Raw genomic sequence first — 23,577 nt, forward strand, 5'->3', positions numbered from 1 at the left:
TGTAAATAATTAAATCATTTGAATTTATGTTTGTGTATGTGTCTTGAGTAGTTTCTCCAGAACGTACTTTTTAATTTTTGAAACCTTAATATGCTTCAGCTTGTATTGTAATGAAGAAGAATCAAATCTGAAAACATTGAAAAAAAATTGTGGTTAAAGTTTCAGTAAATACTTATACTACAGTTTTAAAACATTAATTTTCTCCTTGCCTTTAAAAAAAATATGTTATCAGCTTTCATCTTCAAAATATTGTGACTGGTTGCAAAATATTTCCGTTTACAAATTATATCCATTTTTATAATTTTTTTAACCATAATAAAATTTTATTTCTACTTAGCGCTATAGCAGTAGAAGGGTATGAGGTATCGATAAAAAAATTATTTCTAATAAATAGCAATATATACCTGAATATTGTTTTTTTTTTTTTTTTAATTAAATATGTAAATAATAAATTCATTGAAATTATATTTTTAAAACACTTGTAAACATTTTAGAGGCAGTTTAGAAGCTGAAAAGTTTAACAGAAAGAAATTTTAGTAAATTAATTTACTAAATTTTAGTAAAGAGATTTTTTAGTAAAAAAGAAATTTTAGATTAAGATAAAATTATTAGATCCGAATATGTTTGTATATATAAACATCAAATGTGTCGATTTTATTTTTTGTTTGTTTTTTACTTGATAAATGATTTCTGCTTTCTAATTGAAGAAGGTTTATTATGTTTATTATGTTTTCAATTTAAAATTTTTCTTCAAAAATGTTTTCTTTTTTCTTTTGCAAAGTGTTTTCTTATTCACCATTTAATATTATTTCTGCCGTCAATGTTCTAATAGTAAACGTTTGTCACAATAAAATAAAATTTTCTGTTCACTGGAATGTAATTTTTTTAATTTTTATTACTAAAAAGTAATTCTTTATTTTAAATAATACATCAACGCAAGCTCAATTTTAATCGCTTTATGTTGTGCAATTTTAGATGCACCATTCGTGAAACAATGCTATTAATTTTATCCCAATAACAAAGTATACCAGTACTTTGAACCCTGAAGTCCAGTTAAAAGGTTTTATTGGAATAAAAAGTTTGTTACATTTTTCTTTTATACATTACTATGTTTAACTAAAATATGTAAGGTGTTTAGATATTACAAAGCCCCCATTACATATTTGGTGCCACATATAACGTAAAACAAAAAACATGAGAACCAAGTGAAATAATTTAATTTCACTCATTTATTATTATATTTTAACATACCATTAAATATTAAATACTATTTTTGGTATTTGTTTTATGTGTAAAATTTACACCTCTATGGGAAAGTAAAGGTTGTCACACGTCAGTTGTTTAGTAACTGATTGTCGAAGTTGAAAGTTCTGAGGTAAAACTTAGTTGCTTTTATTCAGAGTTGAATACTAGACAGTGGATATCAGTGTACTTTGGTGCTTGGGGTTCAATTAATCACTTGTTTCGGGAATGGTCGGCCTGGGTTTGTACAAGACTACACTTCATTTGCATGTCATACATATCTTCCTCATCTTTTGGATCTTGCAGATGGAGGGGGTGGTTGCTTACTGTTTATTAGTTGATCAGATTGCAACATACACATTAGGAAAAAATCTGATGTGGATATCATATGACTTCCTTGTATACCTATTAAATTACATATACACTTTTTTTTTAAAAATGAAAAGAACAAAAAAATTTATTTCATTAATAACTTCTGATAATTTTTATTTTATTTTTTTAATATTATTGAATTGTTATTTATTGTTGTAATTTTTTTTTGTAATCAGAAGTTAATAATTACTAATAAATCAATATATTTAAATTAAAAAAATGAGATGATGTCGAATTTGAACTGATCTGCCTTCCCCATATTTAGATTTAAGATCTAAATATTTCATTAATTAAAATTTTATTTGGCTATAACTCTGGAACCAATGAAAATAAGTACCACTGATGTATCGTTGAAGAGCTCTTAATGAGTGCTGTTACTGCAGTTAAGAAAAAGTCTAAAATCCAATTTTCTTGGATTTTGGGCTGTTTTGGACACTTTTTGTACAGTTTATTGCAATCAAAAGGGGAGGTGCACAACTAGATGTTAGAACAGTTCTAAATCCAAAATTTCAACTCTCTGTGGCTAATCATTTTTGAATTATTTAAAATACATATGTATGTATGTACAGACAGACGTCACCTCGAAACTAGTTCAGGGATGATCAAAATGGCTATTTCCATTGAAATCTGATTCAAAATTTTTCACAATCACAATATTTACTTTATTTCGTACAAGGAAGTTAAAATAAAATTAAGTATAGAGTTAAATTTTCATGTATTATTGACTGCCAGCGGAACAAAGTTTCCCCACATTATTAATACTATTGCCTACTGGACTGCTATCCTGCCTCATGTCAAGGTACTGAATTTAGAGAACATGTTGCTTGACTTAAAAACCGACTAGTTTCTGATTTTTTGGCAGTTCAGAGAAAATACCAAAAATGTGCTAATTTATTCAGCTGAGGTTAATCTTGTGGAAATAGTGTTATCTCCTATTAGTTTGGTAGCCACCTTCGTACTCAGGGCAAGTTCTGTTCTACTTTGTTGTCTAATGTTTCTGTTTGAATTTTGAAATTTTTGCCTTTTATTTAGGCAGACCTGACATGCCGTACCACCTATAGGGTCAATCTGAGTCACTGGAGTAGGTTTTAGTTGTGCCAAATGAAAGAATTATGAGTCACTGGATTTGGCACTGTCAGTCATATTTTTGTAACCTATGACAAATATAGTAGTCGCAAATATTCAGGCTGTATGTGACGTAATAGACTCCTGTAGGGCTAGATAAGTGTTAATTCTGTTGTTCTGAATCTATTCAGTATAAAGTGAATTTATTTCAGTGTTTACTGTACTGTCATTTATACAAGTATCCTACAAGGGTGTGCATTGTGTACTAATTTATATAAAAAATGTTGCATTAATTACACTAATATTTCATATAGTATTATGTGTATATATATATATATATATATATATATATATATATATATATATATATATATGCACATGGTCTGTTCAGAAAATAAGCCAACATTTTTAATTATGTGCCAACAGTGATATTTAGTGATGTTCAGTTGGTAGCATTGTGTTCCACATAACCTCCTCTCCTAAACACATGTTCTTAGATTGTTGATATCTCATTTAGTTTTCGTGATATTGTTGAGTGTAATGTGTTTAAGTGTTAGTAGCAATTTTTTGATGATTGAACTCTTCCTCAATGTCATAGCCATAAACCCAGCTTTCATTTCCCATTATGATTCTTTGCGTGAATGTTTCATCATAAATGGCTTGTTAAAGAAGTTGCCGACAAACATCCACTTGATGTTCTTTCTACTGTTCAGTCATCAAACGAGGAACAAACTTTGCTGCAACTCAATGCATGTTCAATTTTTCTGTCAAAATGTCACGGCATGATCGAACTGAGATGCTAAACTCTTCTGCAAGTTCTCTGACAGTCAATTGGCGATTTGCACACACCAGATTGCTGAATGTGGGTGTCATCAATTGAAGTCGAAGGCTTTCCTGGTCGAGGGTCATCTTGAGTTGACTGATGACCGCATTTAAGTCATGGAAATCATTGGTAACATTGCGTATGACCCAAAGAATCATATCTGTAAGCTTGTTTCAGAAGCTGAGAAGTTTCTGTAAAAGTTTTTCCCCAGTTTCACGCAAAAGTTTTCATTGTATTGTTGCTCCTGAAAATTGCTTATTACAAAAATCGCTACTGACACTTAAACACGTTGCACTCAAATAACAATAACACAAAAAAATGAGATATCAACAATCCAGGAACATGTAGTTACAAAGGAGGTTATGTGGAACACAATGCTGCCACTAAATATCTCTGTTGGCACATATTTAAAAATGTTTGGTTATTTTCTGAACAGACCTCGTATATATAATATTAATATACTTCATTTAACTTTTGATTTTCCTTTTACCTGATAATCCAATTTTTTTTTTATACTAGGTTATGGTTTGTGTGTGGCAAAAGCACAATATCCTCTAGCTGAAATGGTTTCTTTATTAAAAGCTCAAGGGAAGATTGTACGATTTGGAATTCATCCTGTAGCTGGTACGTATTTTTATTTTAAGATAATTTAAAAGTTATTGCATTGAATCCTTACCATTTCAGGAACAATCTAGGATTTTTTCTGGAAAGTGGCTAAGGGGGCTGATGATACTCATCAGCATCCCATTGGGTGGGATGAAAATCATTTTATATTGAAACGGTTCGATATACTTCATTGCATTTGAAAAATACAAAACGTATGCTTAGATTTAATACATCATTTTCGACACAAATAAGAATCATGATGTTAGTGTATAATATTTTCATAATCCACATTTATACAATTTCGGCACGGGCTATAGCCCTGCCGCTCTGCTAAATGCGTGCATCTGAGTTAACTGAGTCTTTATAGTCTTTATAGTAATTAGTTTAGAGCAAGTAGCATTGTTTTTTGTACATGCCAAATATAAAATGCATGTTTGACATGTCTGAAGATGTGTTCTACTTGTGTGCACAACTTGGTCTGCTACTTGAGTTACTCAAATACATATTTCCATCCATGGCTAAGTGTTATCATTGTTTTATGATGTAGTATTTTCACTTGCAAGTTTTGTATTATATTAACTATGTATAAATCAGTGGACAGTTACAATCTGTTATATATTTTTTTAATACAGAAATGGTTAGGTTTTGTGATCAGGTGAATTTTACAACAAAGGATGATAAAGTGTGAAAAGTTACAGTTTAGTATACTTTAATGAAATGTCTTGTGTAAATTGATGTTTTGTGATCTTAGATTTCATAATATATTGTCTTTTCCCCTACTGAATGTAATAATTTATACAGCATCTTCAACTTAAAAGAGGCCCGCATCACTCATGCTTTATACTAAATGCATATACTGATATGAGATGGTAAAATAATGTGGAAGATGTCAGTACGACTGGAGCTGGAGTGGGAAGGACTGTTTATTGTCTGCATATTTGAGGTCGCCATTCTGTGTCGAACATTGGCTTTTAAAAAAGGGTTGTGTAATTATGTGTTGTTTGTTAAAAAGCGGTTAACTGTTGAAGAATGTGTATTTGGGATGGAACTTTATTTAGAGATGAAATCATGTTGTGTATTAGTGAAAGTTCAAGGAGAAATTTGAAAAGAAAGCAATGAAAAGTGTTATTTATAAGTTAGTTAAAAATTTTGTGAAGCAGGTTTATTGTTAGACTAGAAATGTGCCTGACACAGGTCAATTAAATGGTGTAGATCATAGAGGACATTAAAGTGATAGTTACAAGATCTTCTGATAAATTTTTGTGGAGACTAAGCCGGAAAAAGAACATTTCACTAGGTTTAGCCCACACTGCAGTGAGGAAAATACTGAAGTGTTATCTGAATCAAATGCAGGTTTCCCATGAACTAAATGCTGATGACACTAAAAGGCTTCACTGCTGTCAATGGTTCAAGAACTTCATTAGAGGCAACATCGGCATTTCAGATCAAGTGTTTTTCACAGATGAAGTGTGGTTCCATCTTGGTGGGTATGTTAATAATCAACCCACCGGGTTGGTCTAGTGGTTAACGCGTCTTCCCAAATCAGCTGATTTGGAAGTCGAGAGTTACAGCGTTCAAGTCCTAGTAAAGCCAGTTATTTTCACACGGATTTGAATACTAGATCGTGGATATCGGTGTTCTTTGGTGGTTGGGTTTCAATTAACCACACATCTCAGGAATGGTCGAACTGAGAATGTACAAGACTACACTTCATTTACACTCATACATATCATCCTCATTCATCCTCTGAAGAATTATCTAAACGGTAGTTACCGGAGACTAAACAGAAAAAAGAAAGAAAGGGTATGTTAATAGTCAGAACTATTGGACCTGGGACACTAAAAACCTGCACATTTTTTTAAAACTATCCTACAATAACAAAAAATAGACATATGGTGGGCGGTTTCGAGACAACAATTAATAGAATCCTTGTTTTCTGAAAAAACTGTGGATGCTCCCATCTTCTTGCACTAAGGTGCAAGAAGATGAGCATGGCTGCTGGTTGCAACAGGATAGCACCACTTGCCATACAGCTCGCTCTACTATGGAGATGCTATAGGATTTTTTTCGGTGGAAGAATCATTTCTAAAGGATTGTGGCTACCAATATCCCCTGATCTGTCTTGTCCAAACTTCTTTCTGTGGGGTTACATAAAAGAAATTGTTTATTGGAGCAATCCGCACACCCTACAGGAATTGAGGACAAATATTACCAATCCCGTCCAATGAAATAGACAGGGTATAGCCAGCAAGAGTAGCCAGGAGCATGGTCAAACATATTGATAAGTGCATAGAAGTGGATGGACATTATTTTCAACACTTTCTGTAAATTATTATGTAAGTGTTTGACGATAAACAATTATTTATAGACTAAACTAAATGATGCAGCCTCTTTTAAATTGAACGCTTTGTATAACTTAATGTTTTTCACCAAAAGGAGACGTTAGTTTGATGCATTATACTTCCTGTTGTAGTCTTTCTTATAATTGTTACACGCATAAAGCATCTTAAGTACAAATTGCACTTAATTTCTTTGAAATAATGTACTCATTTTCAGCCAGTGAGTGTAGCGAAAAAAAAATGAGGTGAGACTTGTAAGGCTGACATGCAATGCTGTGTTTAGCTTAATGAAAAATATAACTGGAAACCACTTTCTCACTTTTTCTTAGTGACCCTCACATTTTATTATTCTTGATAATGACTGTTGTGACATTGTAGTGTCGATTACAACTATTAATTAGAGCACTTAATATATATAATATATTTTCTTCAAGTTTCAAAATCTTTATTGGATATATTTATTACTGTATTGAAAACTTTGTACCAAGGATATCAAAACATCTTATTGCAAAGCAAATTATGTAGTCCTCTGAATTTTTAGCAGTATCAAAAGAAAGAAAAACCTTTTAGTTTTAATTTTGTATGATTAAAGACACCCTAAGGTGATATATGGGACATCCTAGGGTCCCATATATCACTTTAGAAACATACAATAATGATAAACATGGAGAAAAATTTCAGTATCTAAACATGAATACCATGTGTGCTGTACTTTTAGATAGACAAAAATTTGTGGAATTCATATGCAATAATACGATTTTTGATGTAAAATTATGTTACTAAAATTTATATAAAATTCAGTTATAGTTCTTTAATTTTCCTATACGATTAAAATTTTAAAAAGATTAAATCTCTTAAGTGTTTCTCCTTACTCATGTCCATGGAAAAGATGGGAATATAATCCATGTGGATTGATCATCGCTTTTCTGTTCCCTCTCCTTTCTTAATTTGTTGTTTCTTCTTTTTGCAAATTCTACCATGCAAATTCTGTTGTTCACCATCTGACCATCTATTGGTACATGTCGGCATCTTCTACTAGCTAGCAGGGTAGTTGCTTCTTTATTGGAGCTTAGTTGGATGATAACATTTTTCTATCCATGGGACTGCACAAGGACTCTACTTTGTATTTTTGGATTGTACAAAATGTAAACTAACAACATTCTGAGGCTCCTACTAGTTTTTATGTTGGACACAGAATTTTTGGAACACCGGATGTATGCAATATTTGATTGAAAAAAGGATTATAAATATGAAGATATAAAGATGAAGCTCAAGTTTTTAAATTATCTTTATGTTCTAGTTTGTTTCTTTATCTGTACTAGTTTTTTTCTTTGGAATATAAGAGTGAAATGAGGTTTTGTTATTAAAGTTACGATCTTTAATATAGTCGGTTCACATATAAAAGTAACAAAATTCTAATTTTATAATTTACAAAAAAAAGTTTAAAAATCCCAGGCTAAATATATTCAATATGTATTAATCCTTTCAATTCTTGGACTTTTAATAGACGTACGAAATGGTTTATCATTTGTAATTGAGTTGGTCAGGCTCACAAAATTTATTAAAATGTAATTATTTCATTGAAAAATGTGAATGGACAATTTATATGTGATTGTGCTCAATTTTATCATGTTCCAGGACGTATGCCAGGACAGTTAAATGTCTTATTAGCTGAAGCTGGTGTATCATATGACGATGTTTATGAAATGGAAGAAATTAATGACGATTTCAATAAAACTGATTTAGTTTTAGTTATCGGTGCAAATGATACAGTAAATAGTGCGGCTGAAGATGATCCTAATTCAATTATAGCCGGTATGCCAGTATTAAGAGTGTGGAATGCTGATCAGGTAAATTTGTTTTGCTTATAAACTGCAGTAGTTTTAGTTGTAACAAGTTAGTTAGTACTCCGTTATGTTAGCTCAATTTCTGTCATCATGGTATCAGAAATGAAATTATCATAACATTATAAAGGAACCCAAGAGTATTTCTGGAAAAGACTTACAGGCCATTTTAAAGAAGGAACACAAGTGGAGTACTTCAAAGGCAACAGTACTTGCTAATGTACAGTTCCAAACACATATTTTATAGCGTAACAAGACCGGTATAACGGACCTGGGTAACGGATTCCTTCCACTTATGAGGAAAGTATGAGAAAATTATAATGTAAGGAATCCAGAAGTAAACTAAAAGGGATCCTTTTCTTAGGCTAACAGGCCCGTTTAACAATCTGTTCTTTGTAATAATGTCAGTGGCACGCCTCGAACAGTTGTTGTTCAAAGAAAACGGTTACCAGACTGGAATAGGAAGTCATGGGAAAATGTAAGGATACAGACGATGAGAATTCTCATGCTTCAACAGGGTTCTGGTTCTGCAGGTTAAGAGGATATAAATACTTCAGAACCAGCGAGTTAAGGCCAGTTTGAAACAAGATAAGTGAGTACTGCGTGGTTTGTTTGACGTAACTGTGAGACAGTGTTATCAATAAGTAACAGTGAAATGTAGTACATCACAAGTATTTTAGTATGGGTAGTGGGTGAATGTAGGAAGTTGTTCAGCGAGTTATTGCTAGACAGTAGTGAAAGTAACAGTATTAAATTTATTCATAAGTTGTGTACTCCATTGTTGTATACTTGTGTCCTATACTCGTTAGTATTTGCAGAGAATGGAACCAAATGAACTTTAGACTTGTTTATCCTTACCTTGTTAATGAAATATTAAATGCTAATATTATCGAACATTAAAATGTTTTTAATGTTGAATTGTATGTTTTTAATGCTTAAAGTTGAACTGTATTCTGATTTTCATGATTTAACTACCTTTAGATGAATTTTTTCCTTATTTGAAACACTATTTTGTATGTAATTTATTCATTGTTATTATTATTATTATTATTGTTGTTTATTAATATTATTTATTTATTTTATGTTATTTAATATTATGTTCTAAGATAATTAATCGTATTTTTATGAATATTTATATTTGTTGCGAACACACAACAATTAGATGTATTCAAGAATTGGACAGATAGTAAAAATCAGACAGCTTAAATAAACAAAGAAATTTTAGTTGTAATGTAACTGCCAAGTAAATATTTTCTAATATTACTTGTTTTAGCTTTATTGTAACCAAATAGTTTAACCTTTTGGTTTACTGTTGTATGTTAAACTACATGGAAAAGCAAATATTCTATTATTTTAAATTTTATTTTACTTTTTTTTAACAGGTAGTTATAATGAAAAGATCACTTGGAGTTGGTTACGCAGCTGTTGATAATCCGGTATTTTATAAACCAAACACTGCTATGTTATTAGGAGATGCCAAAAAAATGTGTGATGCGTTACTGTTGAAATGTAAAGAAGTACTTGCTCCAGCTGCATAAATTATTTACAACTTAGGCATTAGGTATTAATTTTTATATTTCACATTTATAATATTTTTATTTCATTTTAAAGAATATCATTTCTTTTAAGATGAAATAATAAAAAAAATCAGTTACAGATGTAAGATTGTGTTCATTCGTTTATTATAATACATATCTTAGAAACATATTGAAGAAAGTTTCTTCAAATACTGAAACCACTTTCTTAAAATAAGAAAATAAGAATGGTGTTTTTAGGTAGTTGTAATTTGTTATACTTTTCCAGATTTTTTTATTTATGCTAGTTGTTCTGTTTTTAGTTTGATTTCTTCCCATTTTTGTAATTTTTTTTTAGTTTTAAATTAAAATATTTTAAACAGTACAAACTTTTGGCTACTTTTCAAGAAAAGTAATTTTGATATAATGAATTTTACATTTTCATTCATCGTTTGTGGTCTGTCACAAAAGTGTAATTGTGTCATATGTTGTTGTATATGTCATAATTACAGATGTTTGTGGGATAAGTTATCACAAGTTAGCGAGATATGAATTGATGTGGTGAAATCATATTTATGTACTATTTTTTTTTCTAATATATATATTTTTTAAAATCAATTCTTTTAAGAATCATACTCTGTACTATATACAATATATTTATTTTATTAGATCATCCAGTACAGAATAAATAAAGTAGGATGACAACTTATTCCACTATATATGCAATATATCGCGATTTACTCGCATCATCAGCCGGATTACATATTCATATATTCATTTCAAATTCCATTACAAACATAATAAAATATAACTTATCATGCATTTATTCATTTTATACAAACTTTAAAACCTTTATTTTTTTATTTTAAGAATTTAAACTTTTAATCGGTTAAATTAAAAATTAAAACAAAATTTAGAATATGAAAAATTAATTAAAATTAACATTAAAAATTAAATTGTAAAAATTTTTTACATATGTAAAAATATGACGTCAAGGTATAAAACCAAATTAAACTCAAAAATTCAAAGTAAAATCAAATAAAAATAATTTTAAGTAAAGCAATTATACATGTTGTCCATTTAACTTTTTTTTATCTATAATCTCCCCGTCCTCCGGGAGCCAGATCTGCAATTATGCATAAACTCAGCTCCGAGGGGTGCCTTCACCTCCTCGGTAAGGCACTAGGCTGTACCCAGGTATATAGGATTCGCTCATGTGTTACATGCCTTACCTCTAGTGGGAGAACACCAAGGGATTCTCCTGCCAGGGCTCTGGTCTTGATGCCTAGCCTGTAATGGAGAACCCCTGGAGGGATCACCCACAGGACTACAGGCTTGCATTCCTCCCAATGGCATCTTCAAGGGAGTCCTCATCATTGGTGATGAGATTACAAAGCCTCCCACTCCTCCTGGATGGGGCTATCCCCTACAGACACTGCATCCTCGTTATGCACACTCCAGCGAATTCATGATGTGAGCAAAGTCGCCTTACATTCACGGCCTCCAGGTGCATGTCCATGCAAAATTTGCATGTGAGACACTGAGGCTACTGCATACAGTCTTTTTGTAAGTGGCCAGGCTCACCACAGGTAAAGCAGTCGCCACTGCGATCTGGTTCAAGACAAAATTTGGCCCTGTGGCCTGGCTTCCAGCACCAAAACGTTAAGTCATCTAAGGTGCACCTCATCACTCGGCAGACCACCCACCCAATTTGAATTCACCCATCGGAGTCTTGTCCTCAGAGATAGGTGGCACTGCCAAGAGCACCACTTGCATCGCCTCAAATGCCGGCCAAATGGATAGTGCATCTAGTGAAACCAACTCCTCTGTAACCTGTCAAAGTTCCTTTAGGAACTTGTCCTTCATAGTGAGTACGTACACGTCCTTAACAACTATGTGGACCGTCCAGCTGCCTCTTCCCATCAGAAACATAGTGGCACCCTCTTATCTTTTTGGCGATATCCTTGCTCAGTTGTTCAGCTGCAACACCCAGTTCACACCCGGAGATGTAGGTCCTCCTTCTGCCCCTGATGTGTGGAGAGGACCCTGACCTCACCCGGCGACACTGCCCCCTTGACGGATCGAAGGAAATCAGCATAGATCTTACGTTCTACCCTAACCACCACTGTTGTTGTCAGCAGGTCCACAGGTGATTTTTGGCTCTTTAACGACGATGCTGATGGCACTTGTGAAAGACACACACATAATGTTTCTTTTCCACCTGCCTACACATATACTCCACAGAATGCCGTAGAATCTGCCCAAGCCGACTCAAGAGCCCACAAAAGCAAACTAGTCAATTCTGCCTATCTTGCATCACTTGCAGTACAGACCTGCAAATGACCTAGGCCACCTCGCAGTCACCAACTGCCAAATCAACCACTAAAGCATAGTCAGTCCAGCCCACATCAATTTTACATCCATTCTCCCCTCTGCATAGATCACATGCAGTGAACTGCTCCACAATGACTGGGCCTGCCTTCAATTTGCCCACTCGGGCCAGGTCCTGAATCCGTGGAGCCTTATGGAACACCAGTGCATGTTGCGGTTACGGGTGTTCAACTCTCAACACTATGTCTATAATCCAAGCAGATCTAACATCCTCTGGAAACTCAGTGGTGTCCTCCACTGGAGTAAAAGATACAAAGACCTCCTGAGGCCAGCCTCTAAGAACTAACTGCTCAATGTCTGCCTCTGCAACTCCATAATCAATCGCTCACTGGAGCCCGTCAGTCGACAACCAAGTTGCAGCTCATTGTAGACCCCCATCCAGAATCTGCGACACCATATCGGTGATGATAAAATATGTTTTTGTAGTCTCATCCGCTGTGCTCAGCCGAGTAGATGATCTCTCCTGAAGCTCCATAGGTATTTCATCCAAAACATCTGCAAACACTTCCAACATATGAACATGACTGTTCATATGCTCGGAGCAGTCTTTGATCTCAACTTTAGCGGTCTTATGTTGTTGGACCAGTGAGCTCAGCTCCCTAACTTTATGCAGGAAAAGAATCATGTTATGTGCAAAACATTTTCCATTCCTACACATGAGATGGTCATAAGAAATGCAGACCTCCCTAGATCAGAAACTTTCTCCGACAAGTATAAGGAACTCCATGAACTTGCTTTTGACTTTTTCTTCCCCTCACCTGCTGGTGGGGAACCACGGACCCTTCGTTTCTCTGGAGGTTTCAAAGGACACTTCCTGCCATCCATGACATCGTCTAACTGGACTGGAAGAGCCAGAAAGTCATCCTCGACATCCCTGCTTGTCAACGCAATCAGCTTACCCATCTTCTTCCTTTTACGCTTCATCAACAACCGTATAGTATACTGTACTATACTTACTCTACTATACTGATTGAAATATATTAAATTATACATCACTGTCAAAATAGATGTGGTGTATTACAACTTTCAAAATACTGTCATCGTCATATTCTATCTGAAGGTTGATCATATTAAATTTATTTTTATGTTTATATATGTAGTATCTTTCTAAAATGTCTAATCCCTTACTTTTTGTATTCATATTATATTTTTTAATTTTCACTACTTTTAAATTTATTCTAATATCAGATAATGTATGTTTATTCTTTATCAGATACGTTAGAGAAACCCGGTTTGTCTTTTTTATAACTTCTAAAATGTTCCAAGAATCTTACCTTAAAGGATATAATGGTTTCCTATATAAATATTGTCACAATCATTACATTCAATTTTATAAATACCACTCAGATTATATAAATCAAATGAATCATTATGTTTATTACTTATTAGCTGTTTTATTATGTATTTATTTGTCTGGTACGGTTTAAATTTATTATTGTCATAAATCTTTGTAATGTATTCTACTATGTTATCAGTATACATTGTCAACTTCTTGAGTGTTGTTTAATGTTATTAAATGTGTGTTATTTTTAATTTTTGACATTTGTTTATTATATATATTATCTACTAAAGAATTATCATAACCATTATTAATGGCAATTTGTTAATACCTATTTCTTTGTTTAATTTATTTTTATTTTTAGTATACTTTGTATAATTACTTGCTCTATTTATCATGTTTGCGTAATTACTAATTTTGTATGACCACGAGTGATTTGAAGATCTATGTATGTATAGTGGTTTTGTTAGATGTGGGTTTCCTATATAGTGAAGTTATGCTTTGATTATTTTTATTATTAATTTCAATATTAACATCTAAGTAATTAATTTTTTTATTATCAATTTCAAAGGTAAATTTCAATCCACTATAGTAGGAATTTAATTTATTCAAAATGATTAAATGCTCGTTACATATAACTGGATTATAGACTACAAAAATATTGTCATCATAACTAGTCCATAATAAAATATGCATGAGTTATCCTGTAAACAACTTTACTTTTGTAAATAAACCTCAGATAAAATGGATGACAAAGGAAAACTCATCAGTAGAGTATTTACCTGGGTGTAATATTTATCATCAAATTTAAAATAATTCTGTTTGCATAAATTTCTTATAACAATAATATTTCCAATAAATAAGGGATCTTCATGATTTTATATTAATTTATTTTTTATTATGTTAATAGTTTTTTTATGGATGTACTAGGATACATATTAGAAATATCATAGCTAACCATCCTATTTTTATCACTCATTTTTAAGTCATTTAATTTATTTACTAATTCGTATCTAGTGTTTATATTGTATTTGTAACCCAAATTTATTTTGTTTCTTAGTATTTTATCAGTTATTTTAGAGACAATGTAAGGTGCGGTTTTGAAGTTAATTAAAGGTTGCATAGGTTTGTGTATTTTTGATAGTCCAGTTAGTATAGGTGCACTTGGTTCATAAAGGTATAACCTAGTGTGATATGTTAAATTATTTTTATTATTGAAAATGTTGCAGTATTTTATCATTAAACTTTTAGTAATTCTTAGAAATTTTTTTAGTGGGGTCCTTTATTCCCTTGAACTCATTCTCCATTACATATTGTTCCATCAAATTTTTATATTTTATCAAAATACATGGTGACCGGCGTATTAGTTTTATCTATTCCAAAATGATATGACATTTTTCAGGTTGTAAATTATTTTTTTTTATTATATTAATAAAAGGTTTGTAATTTATATTTCTTCGTTTTATATCATACATTTTATTACTGATGCTATTACGTAATATTTCTTTATCATTAGGATTTGCTTTATTTATATTTATTTCAGAATCTTTTTTTTTTATTATCATCAGTGTTGCGGAGAAATACCATTTACTTACCCCCAACAAATGGGGGAGTGCTAGATGTTATTTAGAGCCTATGTGTGCTCACACCCTACCGACAAAAACTCCTAGTTCACCGCTTCTCCCCACCCGAAGTCGGATCTACCTCGGGGGTCAAGCGGGAGTCCGCTTCATCATCATCATCCCCCATCCACACAAGCACGGACAAATGATGGCTCTCCAGAGGGCTGTCTATCACCCCTTCACTCTCCATCCAATTCTTCACCTGATATCAAGAGTTTTTCCATGTTGTCAGTCTTATCAAACTTAAATCTCCCCAAGGGTCTCCGATCACTCGTAAGAGACAGCCCATCTCAGCGAGCTGCCCCCTCCCTATCGAAGCTATCCTCCCCTCCCTTATCAGCTGAGCACCACACCGTCGATCCACCGCATTCTTCAATCGTAAAACCCTCGTGACAAAAGAGTCTAAAGCCTTTCAATTCTCTTCCAAAGCCAGGATATATGGCACCAGGTTTTTGGGGTTAAGTCTTTCTATTCCAGCTTGTATTTGCAACGGGGGAATCGTGTCTACCAAATCTATGCACATATGCTTCAAATGCCCCATGTCCAGACAACACCTGCGTTGTAAAATAATTAATTTCTCCATGACCTCTGCTAATCCAAGAAACTAGATCTGTGATCAATCGTCTTGACCAAGAGGAACCCATATCTGTCTGCCACCTTTCCTTCCAGGCATCTTTTGTTATGATCGCTGCCTCACCTTTCCCTGTGCTTTCGAAACACATCATCCGTTCCCTGACTTGCAAATCTACTGGCAGGACCGAATCCAAAACAGACCAAATCATAAGACAGGCCCTATATCCCGATATTGCACCCAACAATGAACGGCGATGTACACTCTGGAGTCTACCCAGACTCCTCTTTATATTAACTGCAGCACCCCAAACCAAGGCGCTTTTGTGAACTTGATTTGCATCATCAGCTGCATACATTTATATATTTATATACTACAAAAAAACATCATAAACTTGCAATCCATGATAACATACCACTTATTCACTTATAGTTTTATGTTAAAAATATTTTTAAACCAATTAAATTTTATTAAAAATCTTTAAATTAAATTTAACTTATACTTTAAAATTTTATATTAAAAATTTTAAAATCTTTTATTTAAATTAAAAAGTTTATTAATAATCAGAACAAGAAATAAAAAAGCATAAAATATTGTTTAAAATTATAAAGATTAATCAATTAAAAGCAATTAAGTTAAAATTAAAATATATTATTAAAACAAAGCTAAAAATTAAAACTTTTAAAGTAAAAACAAAAACTTAAGCAAAGCAAAATCATGTGCTAGCCCTTTCACTGAATTTATTCTCATACTTTTATACATACATTAAATTTATAAGGTGTCAGCTTTATCTCATTCACAATACGTTTATGTGCAATTTGTTTAATGTAACTTGATTTTAATCCTTTTTTTTCCAAGCGGTTTTATACTTTAAATAAAATAAAGTAGATTATTAGAAAGTTAACCAAAAGTAAATAATATTATTTAGAATGTAAAAAAAACAGAAGCAGTGGCATCTTTGACAGGTAAAGCTGATTGAATTATCTGTATTCTTGGTTTCGTATTGTATTACAAAAACACCATCTATCATTTCATTGTAAATAAGGTATATATCTCTTTTTAAAATTAACTTTTTTTTTTATTCTTGTATAAATTACATTTGCATTCTTTTAATTTTAGTTATTTATTTATGTATTTTTAATGTTAACAACAGTTTAAATAAAGTTATTTAAAAATGTCTGATATATTTGTTTACGTAACAAATATAACAAGATGAAATATAAAGGAACCTCCTGACTAGATGGTCAGAAGATTCCACCTTTGACGTATTCGTCATCCTCATGACTGTGAGAATATCAAATATTTTACTGACATTCAATAAAGAAAAAAAGTAGTCATTCTACTTCATTATATTTCTGTTGCCATAGTGACAGAAATATAATCATGATCGACAGGGCGTCGATCTATGGCTTAAAAATCTTCCCTAGAATTACACAAATGTAATCTGAAAATATGAAAGCTGTTGGACGGTTGGTTCTCACGTGATACTGTTCCAAACAAGCAGACAAATCCGTAAACTTTCGCATTTATATATAAGATTTTGTGTGAAATTTTTCTGCTCTGATCCAAAGTGTTACTTATAGATATAAAATGCTTTTTCTTACAAAATGATCTTAACTTAAAACTTTTGATTTAAGTTGGTCTAAGTTTAGCGCCTTATATGAGTTTTATTTTGTAAGTTCAATCTATTAATTAATAAAATGTACGTAGATTTGAAAAAGTCTGTGATGATTAAGATATTTTTGTGAAATTAAAAATTAACATTTCTTCTTTGTATTTAAATTGTATGAAGTTTGTCCAAAAAGAAATCGAACATTTTAAAAATTATTTTGTTTGCTTGTTACACAAGTTAACTGAATTTTTCTGTTTTATGTAGCGTTCTCTACTGTTAATGCACTTCTATAAGGACCTTTTCCTCTGCTGGAATACATTCCGGTAAGTGCTTTATGGAAGAGCCTACAGGTGTCAAAGAAAATTTTCATTAATCTCTTCTATCATCTGAAGAGAACTCCCATTCTGAGTAGCTTTTCTGTGGAAACAAAGAAATCGATAGGATACAATGCTGTATTTTGCTTTCTTAAAAACTGTCAAATAAGAAGCAGCAAATGTACAGGAGCATTGTTGTGGTATAGCATACATGTTGTTTTTGCCTCTCTCAAACACCATATTACTTCCAAATTAAACCTATATTGATGGTCTGAGTGTACCGTATGGAAAATAACTAATGAATACAATTTTTTTTTTTAAGAATAAACCTCTTTACATTTGAGCAATTTTAGCATGCTTGTTTTAAAATCGTAATCTAGAAGTAGTTCCTACAAACTTTTGCTATAAACTTCTTGTAACATTTGTAATGCTTCTGTAAACCCCTTGTCCGGTTCCAAAAAGGTTTTTGTACAGATGTTATTGTTCTTCAAGAATTTATTTTATTTATATCAGAAAATTACTATAAGTGAAAAATGAAACCTTACTTTACATCCCAGCAACCTTGAAATGGAACAGTGTAGGTGATATACCAGATGGAATGTTATTTCTAAAGAATTTAATTACACAGCAGCTTACAGACATCAAAATAAAAGGATATCTTCAAAAGAATAAAGTGTCAAAAAGTAGATTAGCGAGTATGTATATGTTGGATTTCTATTTCAAAACTTTGTTTCTTTGTGGACAAGTATCATATTATAATGTGCTATTGTTTTTAGAATTAAATATATACTATTAAAATTTCAGATTTTGAATTATCAAAATTTGATTTAAACTATAACAGTTTAAATTCTAACTTAAATTCGATTACAGATGTTACAGATTCTGAATTTGGATGAAAGTACGATTACTTATCAAGAATTAAAAAGTATATGACTGTTGGAGATAAAACTATGTCATCACCTTAATATTTTTAAGTACTATCATCAGGCATATTGTTAAAGTTTTTATTTGTTATTCTGTAACAGTGTCGGCATGAAGGAGTGACGATGGAGTTATAAAAAAAATGGGTTCTCATTTACATCTTTTATAATAGATTTTGAAAAGTGAAAATTCATCATAAAAATTTAAAATCCAGAATTTATCAGGGAAAAATACTATAATAAACAAATTTATTCTATAAAAATTTGTAACAGAATTATTTTTTAAAGCTTTATATATGTTTAGTACGTATTTAATTTATAAATATTTTTAATTTAAGTAACAACCGGTAAATAATTATGATGTTAAGAAGCTTTTAATATTATTATCAGTGCGTGATAATAATTATTTTATGTTATCTTTTACCAAATAATTATTTAATCTGTATTATTAATTAATTGCTCAATATTTATTCACATTTTAATGATTTTTTTATTTTAACATTTAATTATTAATATTTTATTAGAATTTGTGTTTTTGATTTTTTATAAGTTTTAAAATTTTATAATAGTTTTTCACAATGGTTTATTTAACCAGTTTACATAACAGTCATCGTAAGAATGTATTACATAATCTTAATTTTTTATTTATTTTAAAGGATTTATTATACCTAATATTTAATTTTAATTTTAAAAGTTACTGAAGAGTGGTGGGAAATTTATTTACTGTGGCGTAACTATTTAATTATCATCAGTAGTATGAAGGAAAGTAATCATTAATAAATATAGAAGATTCGTCGTTTTTGTGACACTTCACTGTTTGAAGAAAAAATGTGGTAATTTATTTTTAATTAACATGTAACAAATGAAAAATATTGTTCAAAACATAATCTTGGGACTATAAAACAACTTTGATAATCGTTCATATTAAACTACTGTAGTTGTTTTTGATTAATACTATAAATGTTATAATTTTTTTACCCGTTCATGTAAGCAGGTGTTGAATTACTATTCATGCACTTTGACTAATATATTTTTTTATATATTGGAATAGAACAAACAGAAAACAATCCAATTGTTATATATAGTAAAGCAAAAATAAATAAAAACAAAAATCATTAAATATTTTAAAAAGAAAAAAACGTTTAATAAAATAGAATATCATATTAAATGGTGTAATTAATTGAAAATATTTACGTAATTAGAAATATTTACAGATAAATTAAAAATGAAAACTGGGAAAAAATTACTTATTCTTTAGATCCATCACATGTAATTTCTGGTGATGTAATTCTGTATCCGCTAAGATAAAAGGATTAAATCTCGTCTAAATAACAGGAAGCATTGAGATTATTTATTAAAGAAAAAATTCATAAAAAACAACCATTTAATTGGTGATATAACACTTACTGGTTGGTTATATAACTGACTAATAGAAAAACAATTTTATTCATAAAGTGAAAAATAGAAAAAATTATAAATGTTTATTCAAGTAATAATCTGTTTTAATATTTTTATGTTGCATTAAAAAAAAACACTATTAAACATAATTTATGTTAACATATTCAACTGAACTTCTAAAACAATTATTTTGTTTCCCCTTTTTGTACTTTGAACAAACTGCATTCTTTTATAATTATCAATATAATTAAGTAAGTGTGAATTGTTAATTAATACGTAAATAGAATAAGTCAAACAAATTTAGAATTAAAACACTTTGAATGAAATAAATAAGGGATAGGATAAAGTAGAATCATCTACCTGCAATGCAACTTCTTCAGACGTAGATAATGTTTCATTTAGTTAAAATTTCTACAAATAGATAACTTTTTTTTTAACATTATAGAATTAGTTTTCACTTTCTTGTTCTGTTTTACTAGCAGTTTTGATACTGTTATTACTGATAATAAAAATCTAGTACTCAGCGTAGATATCATGCCAGTTTCAGTTTTTATTTACGTGTGGTGATTAGTATTTTCATTTATTTTTCATTGATGTACATTTTGTTTATTTATTATATGTTTAAATTTATTTAAAAGTCCAAATAAATTATATGTTTAATTGTGATTCAAAGTTACAAAAAGATACTGCATAAACTATTTGAAAGACAAGATACTGTATGCTAGTATTGATAAAAATAGTTATGATTATTAAACTTGTTAAGAAAGAGTAATATAATATGATAACATTGAAATAAAAATGGATATTATAAAAAGCATTGTACATAATAATATTACAACATGCATAAATAATGATAACAATTAATTCATCTCTGCTATTACATATAAATATTAGGTTGTAGTAGACAAAAAAGCATTTGGGTATAAGTCCACGTTCCTTACCATTTAAAAACTTATTATCACATAATAAAAAAATTCTGTAATGATATTAATAATATTTGAATTTTACTTAATTATAATTGTAACTACAAAGAGCAATGCTTATTTATCATTGTAAAAGGTATTATGTAAAAGCACATTTTTGTATCTAATATTTATTTTTAGAAATTTTTAAAGAATTTTTTTACCTTTTAAAGAAATTAAGTGAACTTATACAGGGTCTGGCATATAAACCTGACGATTTTTGAGGGATAATAATTAAACTGTGTTTCGTACTATTAAAACATTTAATATATCAAATTAAAGATCAATTTTTGCAATTTACAGTGAATTACTTATATAGATTTTTTTTTATTTGAATATTATGTCGTCCAAATGTTTTCCATTACTCCTCACACACTCGCTTAACCTCATTCTAAAATTTGACATTGCTCGTTCAATCATCACTTGTGGAACCGCTTCAATTTCTCGTTGAATGGCCTCCTTGAGTTCTGCATTTGACTGTGGTCGACTACTGAAGACTTTATGTTTGAGATACCCCCACAGAAAAAAATCACAAACAGCCCGATCAAGTAAACGTGTTGGCCAAGGAATGTCGCCAAATCGGGAAATCAAACGTCCAGGAAAGGTTTCTCGCAGAACACCCATTGCGATTCTCGCCGTACGGGCAGTGGCACCATCCTGTTGAAACCAAATTTCATGTCCTTGAAAGTCATTCGGTTTCGGTCGCAGAAATTCATTCGACATGTTTACGTATCGATGAGATGTTACTGTTACTTTGCTATTTAACTTTTCAAAAAAAAATACAGGCCAATTATGCCGAACTTTGAAACCGCACACCACACTAACATATTGACTGTGAAGTAGTTTTTCAAGAATTTGCTGTGGATTATGTGAAGCCCAATAACTGTAATTTTGTTTATTCACAAATCCTGACAGATGAAAATGCGCCTCGTCTTTGTTTATTCACAAATCCTGACAGATGAAAATGCGCCTCGTCACTTAAAAGAATAACGGCATCCTGGTGGACGTTTTCGAGGATGACCTCGCAAGCTGCTTTGTGAGACGCCCGATCATTTGCATTAAGTCGCTGCACTAACATCATCTTATACGGATGGATTTTCAGCATGAAGAATTCGTCATACACTTTAATCGGAAATGGCTAGCGCAGTAGCATGTCTTGCTGCTGAACATCGTGGAAACCGCGTAACAGCTAACCTTAGCGTTAATGTTTTTAGGCGTTCTCACAGTCTGTTTTCGTCCTGTCTGTTTCATTTTTAAAGCAGACGATGTGTTCCTAAAATTCTTCACCTACAACAATATCGTATTCCTACTAGGAACAGATGCGTGTCGATTTAAATTGAAATGTCTGCGAAATAAACGCTGTGTTACAACAACCAAGTAATTATTTTTAAAATAGGCTTCAATCACAAACTCTCGTTGTTCACCCGACCACGACATACTGGCTACTGAAATAGCATGAATAGACCTGTCGATGTACAACACTCCCACCTTCTCATTGACAGTGTTGCCAACATAACAATTACTACAAAATCGTCAGATTTATATGCCGGACCCTGTATAATGTAAATAGATCTACAAAATAAACCATTAAAGAAGAAATAATAATCTTTGTACAATAATTGCCTTAATTTTCTAGTAACATCTAATAAAGTTCAAGTTAAATTAGAAAAAGATTACTTTACTGGGCACATCTAAAGGCAAAATAAAGTGTGTGTTCAATTTATGTATCTCCTTAAATTTAATCAATCTTGAAATGTCTTCCTTTCCCCACCACCTTGTAAGAGATTTGGTTGCCATATTTATATGGCTGAAGTCAACCTGATGTACAATATTAGTAAGTTATGTTTGTATATTAAGACTGATTCTTTTAAGTAATTATAAAATATTTTAAAATATGTAATAATTGTAGAATGTATTATGTATGTAATAAACTATATATACAAAGTTGTATTGTATAAAATAATTAAATAGTTTTTTCATCTGAAATAGTTTTTTGTATTTCGTATGAAACAATACATCCATCCTGTTTCAAATGTTGGTTTGTAAAGTTGTGCAATTCAGATTCCTGAAATATCCGAACAAAATATGTAAACGTCATACTATTAACATTTCACTAAGATTCAACTCAAAACAGTATTAAATCGGGGAGGGGCTAAATTAACAGTGGTGATACAACATTCTGTGCCACCTGGTTGAGCTAGAGAGTACAGGAAGTGATTCAGCGCAATCTTTGGCTTGCCAAATGTGAATCATTGTACACCAGTAGACATAAATAACATCGGGTTTACTAAATTCACAAGAGAAAAATATTCATCATTGGAGTCATTAGCTTAAAGAAACTGCCAGCTTATTAGATGGAAAATATTCCAGGAGACTGTCTGTTAATAATGAATCAGTTGATTTTATATACGAGCCGTGTAAGAAGTCTAAAGACCTTCAATGTACTGTACTCAAGAGCAGGCCTCAGAAAAAACTACTATTCATAAAGTTCTGAAATAGATAACCTATTTTATAAAATACAAACTCTTGTTATACACACTTTGTCCATGAGGTATTAGCCTTTTGCAAAACAACTTATACAGACAGGCCACACCCAAAAATATTATTCACGGTACAAAGTCTCACCAACTTAGTTTAGGCAGGTATATAATTCAAAACAGAGTCTGGTGTATTGATTTGTTACTTTACTCTGTTCATATCTGT

General features: G+C 31.2%; 1 protein-coding gene across 2 annotated transcripts in view; it reads left to right on the plus strand.

Moving 5' to 3' along the window:
* The window catches only part of LOC142333443 (NAD(P) transhydrogenase, mitochondrial-like), a 105,590-nt gene extending 82,730 nt beyond the window's left edge, over positions 1–22,860 (plus strand). Inside the window, exons 18-21 of one of the 2 annotated variants that reach the window (XM_075380545.1) lie at positions 4,022–4,126; positions 8,086–8,297; positions 9,674–9,852; positions 18,465–22,860. In XM_075380545.1, the coding sequence (XP_075236660.1) occupies positions 4,022–4,126; positions 8,086–8,297; positions 9,674–9,829 (473 nt within the window). In that variant the 3' untranslated portion in view covers positions 9,830–9,852; positions 18,465–22,860. The remainder of the gene's footprint in view (positions 1–4,021; positions 4,127–8,085; positions 8,298–9,673; positions 9,853–18,464) is intronic. The other variant, XM_075380548.1, reaches the window with a different exon arrangement.
* Positions 22,861–23,577: the final 717 nt, after the last annotated feature.

This window comes from Lycorma delicatula, chromosome 12 (genome assembly GCF_047948215.1).
Source record: "Lycorma delicatula isolate Av1 chromosome 12, ASM4794821v1, whole genome shotgun sequence".
Classification (NCBI taxonomy): Eukaryota; Metazoa; Arthropoda; class Insecta; order Hemiptera; family Fulgoridae; genus Lycorma; species Lycorma delicatula.